The sequence below is a fragment of the Hakea prostrata genome, chromosome 11 (genome assembly GCF_041222555.1).
Source record: "Hakea prostrata isolate BN-2017 chromosome 11, UWA_Hpros_2, whole genome shotgun sequence".
NCBI classification, from domain to species: domain Eukaryota; kingdom Viridiplantae; phylum Streptophyta; class Magnoliopsida; order Proteales; family Proteaceae; genus Hakea; species Hakea prostrata.
In genome coordinates, this window is record NC_142610.1 from 7,448,033 (window position 1) to 7,458,410 (window position 10,378).

The window sequence follows — 10,378 nt, forward strand, 5'->3', positions numbered from 1 at the left end:
AGTTCTCTGTCTAAAGCATGGCTTATCTTAGCACTTTCATATGTTTATCTACTTGCTCTCATTTCAGTAATGTTTTTCAGTGGTAGTCCGCAGAATTTCTCTTCAGTAATCAAGGCAGGCTTGTGATTTGTTTGAGCGTTGGAACAAGGATGCTTTTAGCATTCAAGTTTGGAAATGCAAATCACCTCGTCTTAAATCTCTTCATCTTGATCCCATGGTTCCAAGCCAACTGAATTAAGACTAATTTTAATTGAATTTTAGAGGCAGTGATGAATCTAATAATTCTACATCTAACATTTAACATTCAAAGCTAGGTCTTTGACTGGAAGTTGCAATACCACTAATATACTTCCTCCTTGAACCCTCAGCACACAGACAGAGAGGAGAGGACCTAGTAACCATGAAACACTTGCCACACAACACTGTTTTCTTATTAACAATCAACTGTTCCACAACTTAATGCCTTCGCAAACAATGGGATGGTTTATCAAGCTACAATGCCGCATGCAGCAATGGACTTGAGTCACACATGTACAAAGATGAATGACATATTATGTAAATTTTGGTACATCAAGGAGGCATTCAGAACTCCCTGTCTGGGAACAAAACAGGGGCAACTAGAGACCAGATGTACAAAGCTGCAGTAGCCCACCCTGTTACAATCCGAACCCACACAGATGGCCACCCAACATCAATCAGCTTTCCACTCTCTCCAACTGAAGTTGACCAACCAGTTAAAAGCATTGCCGAGTACATGCTAGCAAGAGAAAAGATGATATGGAAGAAAGCATAAGAATACTTGACTGGCCCGTAACTTTCGTCCTTCTTCTCATCTGGTTCATCAGTCTTGTTCAATGGAAGCAAGGGCCTGTCTGCTTGTTCACAAGAGCAGAAGAATGTGAGGGTCCAGGAGAAAAAGCTGATTAGACTGTCTTAGCTACCTGTTTAATGTACTGACCTGCATCAGGTGAGCTTGATTCTGCAAGGAAAGTTGTGGATGATCCAGCTCGAACAGCAGAGTACACAACTGAGAGAACTGTGGTAAGAAGTCCTAACGCAATTGATGTTGTAGGGGCAGCATTGGAATCTCTGTGAAGGCCATTGCACTGATAGTCCCTGGGTTCACTGTTAAGACCACTGTAGCAAAGGTATGTGCAGTACAGAGAGATAACTGAAGCAGGTAAAATGCTGCCACCAACCTGTTTGTGAGATCAATGGAAATTGTGAAACAGGAATGCACAATGGATACCACTATGATTTGATCACAAGACATGCATCAGACAGTATATGCATGCATTATATCCCAAAGTCCATGCATCCACAAAACTGAATGGGAGAAGTTATACTTGGAAGAAAAAAGAAAAGGGACTCTGAATGATGCATAACATCATAGAAAATACGCAATACTTCTATATATTAATCGCATGACTAGAAGTTCAAACTAAAAGAGTTCCTGTAATTCTCATCTTAAAATTTGCATTTGGTAAGATGCCAATTGGGTGCCCTCAACACCGAAATAAGGCCAATTAAACGAAAATTAAATGGAGAGATCCAGGAATTCAGGTGTTATTACAGAATTGAACTAAGTTTTAAAGTCTTAGGAAACTCTAAGTTGGTTGATACCTAAAGAAATTTCAGAATGGTAGCCTGCCTCTGAATTGTTCTGGTTAAAAGACCACCATGGCAGCAACGAAAAACTATGCATACATTGAATGCCTCTCTCGATGTCACTCCTGTGCCCCAGATTGAAGTTAATACTAAGAATTCATTCAATAAAATCAAAGAAAACCAAAAACATCATGGACAGTACAACAGGATCAAGTAATTGCTTCAGATTTTTTTACTATCTTACAAAGATATACAAACCACCCATGCAAGATCCTGGGAGGGGAGGGTTTGGAGGCAATCCTTACCTTCAGCATTTTTTTTCACATGGTGGCTGATCTAAGATTTGAACCTGGGCATTTGCGTGGGCAGTCCGAAACTTTTAATCTTACTCCAATCACTGACCTCTTACTCTTATCTATCATAATTTAGTTATTCACCACTAAAACTAAGGGAGAAAAGACCAGAGGCAAAATAAAACATGTGACGACATTTTCCTTGACCAATCAATGAACACTAATGGTGCATTTTGAAAAAGCATGCACATGCATGTAATGGCAGAATATTAGTATTAAAACTTAGTCAATACACTTAAACTGCCATGTGGTAGCATAGGTTGAAAACTCGTGAGATATCTTGCTTTTTTCAAATGACAAGACATGATCAGAGGGGATGACGAGAAACTTGTAGATTTCGATCAAAATCTCAGTTGAGTCGGTTGAGATCTTGGTTGGACCGAAATTTCGACCCAAACTCAAACCAGCCCATGTTACAGAAGGGTCCTAACTCAGTTAAGTCAAGACATCTGGACTCGGATCGTGGTGAGAGAAGCCACATTCACCCTTTTGAGGAGTTCTGCAGCTGCTGCTGCTGGATTTGTTGGAACTCCATTTCTTCAGCAGATATTTGCTTTGATGAAATACTCCAGCAGATTCTTAGCACCCCTACTCCCTCTATACTTCATCCACACATTTCCAAGCTAATTCACAAGAAGATAACACCTATGGCATTAGTGCTTAGCACACAGGGTCTCAAGACTCGAATCTCAAGTTGTAACCTTGCCATTTGGACTTCATAATTTGAACTATGAATACTTCTAATGAATGTATTAGACTTGTTTGAAATTGAACTTAAGAGGATTAATGAATGAGTATACGACAGATAGATGCGTACAATAGGCTATTTCAAGGTTTTAATTCAATGTACCGGTTTTTAACTTGGGGTCCAAAGTGGACCTCACATTTAAACTACTATTTTCATAAACCTGAGGTTACCAGTGTGTTCAAATGGACTGGAATAGGCTGTATAGCGAGTTTCAGATAATACCCCTACAGATTGAGGCTCAAACTGTGCTTGCACGGAAGCCTTCGACACCGTGTTTGCCCCTATATGCCCCAACTTGACAAGATCTCGAGTCCACTCTCTTTTTTGTAGTGAGATTGGCCTCAAGATCAAGTTTTTGACTCTGTATGGTGGTGTCAAACACTAGTAACAATGGATGTAAGTGAACTGATCTGTTCTATCCATTTAATAAGTATTTGACAATGATCATGCAACAGCTCATCAGAATGGTAATACATATTGAGTGGTTCCATTTTCCATAGGAAATTTATAGAATCACGTTTTCCCTGCATGTTGCATTGACATGACAATGAGGTCATTCTCAATTACATTTCCCTATACCACACCAAGTATGTAAGAAAACTGAAATGACAATGAGGTTGTGATCATGCAGTCATAAGAAAACAATGTTAAGAACTTAAGAACTTAGAAAAATGATGAAACTGATCCAAAATAACATAGAAAAACAACATACCGCAGGATGCAGTGCGACAATTGCAAAGACAAACACCAAAATCAGAGTCAATACAATAAAGAAGGTGTTGAGTTCACAGTCATGTCCTGATGGAGTGAACCAATGAAAAAGTAACCCTGAGAAAGAAAATGTTGCCACATAACATGCAAGTGAAACCACAAACAATGCAATGTACCTGTATCCATTAAACACAAGGACGAATATCAAGAAAGCTCAAATATCAAAGGCAACAAGTATTAAAAGGAATGCAAAAAAGAGACTACAAACCAGAACTGCTCATTCTTTCTAACCCATTTGTCATTCCATTCATGAACAAAATCCAGTAAGAGGACAACTTGAACAAGAAGAAACAATCCTGAGCCAAATCTTGATAGTGTCTCTGCATTTTTAACTTTAACTGTCAGATCAAGTGGAAAAAAAAGGATAACATAAAGAAGAGAAATTCACAAGAAGATAAGTTTTGAGGAATATTTAATTATACATGCCTTCCTCCAATATCAGGGTAATATTTTTTGTGCCTACAACCGAGATGCACTGCTTTTTTTTTCCCCCTTACTTATTAATTATTATTATTATTTTCCCCGGGGGGAGGGGAGGCTGGCATGATGTGACTTTTGCTTGTCCACTTATTATATGGTAATTTTATGCTACCTTAGGAAATGGCGAAATAAAATATTTGGAAAAAAAGGGTTTATCAACAGTTAAAACTACATGTGGAAACCCAGTACAAGGTAAACCATATGAAATTTGACAAGTAAGATATGTATCTATCTGGTCTGAGAGTGGCTCCAACAATGATAAGCTATGAGAAAGTGGTTTGAGGTGGCACAGCCACGTTGAATGGAGGCCTCTAAAGGAGAAATGAGAAAGGATATGCATGGCTTAGCTTGTATCTAGTACAGCCTCAAAGAGCAGATTTAAAGGCAAGGATCCATGCAACTGACACTTTTAGTTGAGATAAGGCTTCTTGTTGTCATATACTTAGGGAAGATTCTGGGGCCAGTTCTTAGAAGCCAGCTTACAGTGTACAAGGAATCGAAAATGTGAGGCCAATAAAAATATAACTGGAAATTTTAGCACATCTAAAAAAGCCACCCCAAAAGGCTTCTGGCTTCTAGTCCTTCCAGCATTAAAGATTTCAATGTCTTAACTCGGATAGCCATACTTTTAAAATTGAGAAGCTGAATTCCATTAAAAAGAAGCTGAAGCCCAGTAAGATTCACCAACATGAACATAACAATCACAGTTTAAGAACTGGATACCATTGGAAGTTGGAATCAATTCTGCCTTTTTTGGGCATTTGAGCATTTCAACTGAACCAAAAAGGAACTAGTCCAAACTGAATCTAGTTCAACCAGCTGGTCAACAATTTTCCATTAATTGCACATATTAAATGGAAACCACTTACCATAGAAGCTGACGATCCCATTTGGAAGGAAAAACATTAAAATTACTGTTAGACACCAGCTAACAATCTTCAACATCCATCCACCATGGTGCAATTGATCCCGAGGATCCTTTTGAGTCTTGACTCCAATCATTATAATAGCAAAGATGGTGAAGAATAGGAAGTTTCCCAAGCTCACACGCAAGACTGCATCTGTTTCAAACCATTCTCTGTCTGGAGTTTGGTGGAAATGATTAATCCCTGCGAAGAGTCACAGACAATTATTATAAGATCAGTTTCATGAATTATTAACTTGGACAAATTAAAAGTAATATATTTGTGGTAACACTGTCCAGAGGTTTGCCATTTCTGGATGACGAATTGACAATGAATTGTTTAACTAAAATTCGAACTGGAAAAATGGAAGAATTCAATACCCCACCCAATTTGGCATATCCTAATTTTAATCAAACAACATCGCATAACTCAAAAGGATAAAAAATTAAAGCATGTTAGAGCTCTTAATATTCAATACGATGCAGATTAGTCAAAACTGTATAAGACTGTAAAATTTATAAGTCTTAACCCAAATGATTGAACATTTGCAAACAAGGATTAAGCTAGGGTGTCCTCAAAAATAGTGGTAATTGTCCATCAAAAGACATGATGCAGAACACTTTGGTAACAGAACTAGTAAATGATGAATGTCCATGGATAACAGGCAACATGATAATACATGTGATGCTAGGTGAATGACAACAAGGTGTCCAGGAAGAAGAAATGGTATATAAATAGGAAATTGAGACTCTGACCACCTGATGCAATAGCCATATCATGGCTGGATTTGCCTGGCCTGATATGAAACCCAGATGGAGACGAACCACTCCTAAAATGGGTTTAACGGTCCAAAGGGGGTTGGCAGTTTTTAATTTGGTTACTTGGAAATATTTTTGTAATTGCATTTTATTTCATATTGTAGAGATTGCTACATAAGAATTTGTTTTAAGTTTCCAAATCTATTTTGTTTGTTTGACTCCACTGGAACTTCATTAATTCAACTTAAATGACCCAGTATGTCAGGGGATAGGTTGCATCTCTAGAGCGACTCAGGCCCTAGATTCCTGCCTTCCCTCATTTCCCATACGATATGATATAACAGTATGATACTCATCTGAACATTTTACATAAACCTGCAGCTTCTTCCAGGTCTGCTTCAAGGGTCAACTCTCCTTTAACCACTCTTCACTCCAGTACCTGTTAACAGATTCTTGGAAGCCTGGTTGTGAGGATTTAATGCTTGGAATTTCAGGCCAAATAGTGGCAAATGCGGAGGAGTTTGAACGCATCAACCAAAACCTGTTTTTCACCCCTCTTCTCAGTTGAAAGTTGAAAACAAATAGACAATGTCTCCCATGGTACAATCTAAAACTTCCATGCCATAATTATGTACATATTCCTCTAGTCCTTTAGCTATTCCATTCCTTCAACATCCTTATTGATTTTCAAGAATTACCTGTTGTGTTAGTCTTGAGTTCCAGATTTGCTATAAACTACTATATGTACTGTTTCTTACTTGGGTGGGCCCAAACAACCCATAATCAGGGCTGTAGGACTGATGCCCTCAATCACACAAAGAATCTAAAAAAATTTCCTTTTATGAAAGGGAACAATAAGAAAACTTAGAGGACTAACTTAGGGCTAGGAAAGTGCTATTGAGTGTCTCTCAAAAATAATTAAAAACTACCTCCTAACCAAAGGGTACCAACCGCCCACTGTTAGCTCTATACTTGGACATCACTAGTGGTGGGACAAAATTTGTTCCAATCTCAGTTTGTCACTATTTTTAGGATAAGCCAACTGTCATACCTCAAAATAGAAGCTACTAAAAATTGCTGGGGTAAGGCTGTGGAGGAAAATTGCTGGGGTAAGGCTGCGGAGGAAAATTGCCACCGCCCCTCCCCACCGGACTTTGCTTGTGCAGAAGCCTTCGACACCAGGTTTTCCAATTTTTTACAATTGGATTTATAATAAGTTTCTACTTTAGTTGCTTAGTTGATCTAGGGTTTCTATTTTATTTAGAAATTTCTTATTTCTCAAGTTTCTAGTTTTGAGACTTTCTATTTTTGTAAGGCTTGAGCAAAGCTATAATAGGCCCTGTCAGTTGTACTTGAAACAAGACTTGGTAAATGGAGTTCATATTTCTCGCTTGCAAGTGTTTCAATTGAGAAAGACTTGTTTAAAGTGGATGAGAGGCCCAAGGCTGAGATAGCCTACTCTCCCTATCCCTATCCCTATTTCTCCTATATCCCCTTCTTGTTCTTATCCTCCTCTTTATGTTCTTACTTCCTATGTAAACAGAATAAAGAAAAAAGAAACAGAATTTCAGGTTCAAGGTTAGCTTTTGCATTGAAAACCTAAAGCATAAATTAACTTTTACTTGAAATCCTTACAAACTGTAGAAAATAGTCACATTTTATCTGGAACTTGAAAAGCTAGAACCTATTTTCCTGGACCCCAACTAAGAAAACTCCTTTTGCACTTGATTTTCAACAGCAAACCCCTTAATTAGAAGGGTCGATTTCTTACAAGGTCCCATTTGATATCTGAAACAAAAACGTTCACTGCTTTCCCTTATTGATCAGTATTCCCTCAAAATCTCATTAGAGAAGCTGTTGGAATTTCGAAATGATCTTCAAAGTCTAAGATTCAGAATATTTTTTGTTAAGAAGGGCGGGCCTGGCGCAATGGTGGAGTTTCTCCATTGTGCGCTGGAGATCGCGGGTTCGAATCAACCTCTTTGCAAAAAAAAAAAAAAAAAAAAAGCAGGGGTAAGGCTGCCTAGAAAGTCCCTTCCCCAGACCCCACAGTGTGGGAGCTTCGGCACTGGGTACGCCCTTTTTACAAGGAAGTGTTACAGGTGATATGATTTCCTAATTGATACCTCAACAGCCAATGGGTATTCAATGGAAAAACTTGTTTGAATGGCTAACAAACAAGCTTTAAGGGAAAAGACATGGTCTGGGACGTATCTTTTGCAGATATCCCTTTAAAGGTGTCTCTTCCTCTTATATATAAAGAGTGGAGATGGTTCATACTTGCTCTAACAATTTTAAACCGATCTTAGTTTCTTGGTTTTTCTACAAAAGTGTGCATCTTGTCAACGAGTTTGTGAGCACTATCTTCGGACATTCTTTGCAAGTAATTGCCTATGGAGTACATGCCATTGGAGACCAGGAGTTGTTTTACCTTGGAGGTGAGAACATTATGGTCAACCCGGCTTGCACAATAAGGGGGCATTCAAATACTTTAAAGGGAGTATATTTTCATCAACTCAACTCATGTATGTGTTTCTAATGGGAGATAAAAAAAGATGTTGCTGATCTTTTCTCCAACTACAAAAATATTATGTGTCACATGAATCAGATAAGTCTTATAAATATTAATTTTATATTCTTATGCTTTCTACCTGTATGTTACTTCTAACAGAAGCATCTAGGGAGGAAGAACAAGCAGAAAACCTCAGAAGAGGATTGGACGTTATACAACTTGTTACCTAGTGAAACCTCTTATAAGATCAGTGGCAATTCCTGCTGAAAGACTGTTAACACCCGTCACGTTATAACTATTTTTGGTCTAACAAACCCTTTTTCTCTTTCTTTTCTCCGTTTCTTCTTCAAACAAATTAAGTTCTATGATTGGGTTGTTGAAAACCACATGAGGGCACAAAACTAATAGTCATCCTATGAAATTATGTGAGAGGGTCATTGGAAGCCAAGTGAGACAAGAAACTACTATTATAGAGAACTAACTTGATTTTATGTCAGGAATATCCATATACAAGATATCTACTTAGAAGACTTATAGAAAGAATCCCCACATTATGATATTTATTGACCTAGAAAAAGCTTAATAACAAAATTTTCTAGTATTAATTAGGCATGTAGTAGAGTTGGCGAGCTTTGGTGGTGCATTCTGCAGATATGATGTCTTTACGCCAAAAACGTATCCTGTTGCTGCTGTTCTCCATGTTTGCAGCTTCAACAGATGGTAGATCAGAATCGAAATCCAGCGCCATTTGCCGCCACAACTGTGTTTTTGCCCATGTGGCGTGTTTTGTCTCCGTCCTCAGGGCGTGTTGTATGGCGTGTTGTATCTCCGCCCTTGTGGCGTGTTGTTGTATTTCCGCCCTAGTGGCGTATCTGTGTCTGCCTTTGTGGAGACACCCTTTGTGGTGTGTCTCCGTAGGCGTTTATTGGTATTGTGGCTGCTACAACCATTATTCTAAGGGTTTTTTGGGCTCAACCCATCCCTTAGCTTGGATGACCTTGTCTATTGCATGTATGACAGTCTGTTAATTTCCATCCTTGGTTCGGATCCAACCTTGTGATTTCATGCATCTATCTTTTATGTTTCTTTCTTTTGTTTGCTATGTGTCTCTGTAGTTTCTTGCAAGTTTATGAATGAAGTGTTTAACTTCTTACAAAAAAAAATAAAAAAATTAGGCATGTAGTAAGTTGTGCCAAAATTTTATGAACAATTAAATTACAATTCAGGAAAACTTAAAGAGGCAAAGACAAACTCGGACACTCACAAGGAATCTTCTCCATAAGCGGAGCAGCAGCTTCTCTGAGAATCCATGAGACGATCAAAGAGAATGCAAACAGACCACAATATGCAATCCGAGCAGAACGTCGGCCAATCTCAGACACCACTGATCGGCATGCCTCGCAAGCGCAGGCCGCGCAGCAAGAGGCAAGGCACGAAGCCGCAAACATCTTCCCCTTGTCAACTACTCACTGCCCAACAAACCAGACAACAAATAAGCCAAAAAATCTCATTAAAATCAATTTGATGACAAGCAGAGACAATTCGAAACAATTAAACGATACAAGTTCCAAATTTTCAATTCGGTTGAGGTGAGAGAGAGAGTATGAGGGAATTGTTTATGGATACCTTGCGATCAGAGACTTCAGAATCGAAGAACCCAAAAAAAAAATCGCTTGTGAAGTAATTGAAGGAGAAAGGGCAACAAAACAAGCTTTCTGTTTTTCGAATTCCTTTTTCTTGCTTTTTCGTTTTTTTTTTTGAGGTTCCTTGCTCAATACAAGCAAGATTATAGATTCATTTTATTATGAACCGTTCGATCAGAATTTTATGTTTCTTTCTAAAAGCGAGGACCCCACAGGTTACGTGAATGCTGTTTAGCTTAAAATCCACGCCTTGGTTTTCAAGTGGTATATGAAGTCACTCAATCACACAAATCGGACGGCTAATAATAATAATAAAAAAAATAATAATAATAATCTTATTTCTTTGGGTGGATTCTAATTTCTAAGTAATGACACTAGGGGCTTTTTTGTTAAATATTCCATTTTCATTGGATAAAAATTTATTTATTTTTCATTTTTTTGGGGTGTGAAATGGTGGCCTAGATTAGGATGGCTCACACCTAGGGCATTTTGCATGCAAAATTTGTAGGATATTTCAACCATTTAAACAATCAGATTACATTAGGGGAATTGCTTAATTTTTATGGATAAGAAGATAAATTACAAAGTAAGTAGGGTGAA

At 38.1% G+C, this 10,378-nt stretch overlaps 1 protein-coding gene across 1 annotated transcript; it reads right to left on the bottom strand.

The window, feature by feature from the left end:
• Nucleotides 1-392: 392 nt before the first annotated feature.
• On the bottom strand, nt 393-9,884 carry LOC148999856 (uncharacterized). The gene is made up of 7 exons (XM_089140191.1): nt 9,762-9,884; nt 9,400-9,604; nt 4,830-5,069; nt 3,689-3,800; nt 3,422-3,596; nt 959-1,199; nt 393-872 (listed from the first exon to the last, which is right to left on the bottom strand). Exons 2-7 carry the CDS (start codon nt 9,581-9,583, stop codon nt 583-585), a joined length of 1,242 nt encoding a protein of 413 aa, XP_088996317.1. The 5' UTR covers nt 9,584-9,604; nt 9,762-9,884; the 3' UTR covers nt 393-582.
• Between the last annotated feature and the right edge of the window lie 494 nt (nt 9,885-10,378).

What these genes read in the sequence shown, in the direction of transcription:
- LOC148999856 (XM_089140191.1), bottom strand. Translation starts at nt 9,583, where the DNA reads ATGTTTGCGGCTTCGTGCCTTGCCTCTTGCTGCGCGGCCTGCGCTTGC. An exon ending in TGGGATCGTCAGCTTCTATG is followed by an intron (nt 3,801 to 4,829) that starts GTAAGTGGTTTC and finishes TTAAAAATGCAG; the next exon opens with AGACACTATCAAGATTTGGC. An exon ending in ATCAAGCTCACCTGATGCAG is followed by an intron (nt 873 to 958) that starts GTCAGTACATTA and finishes GTGAACAAGCAG; the next exon opens with ACAGGCCCTTGCTTCCATTG.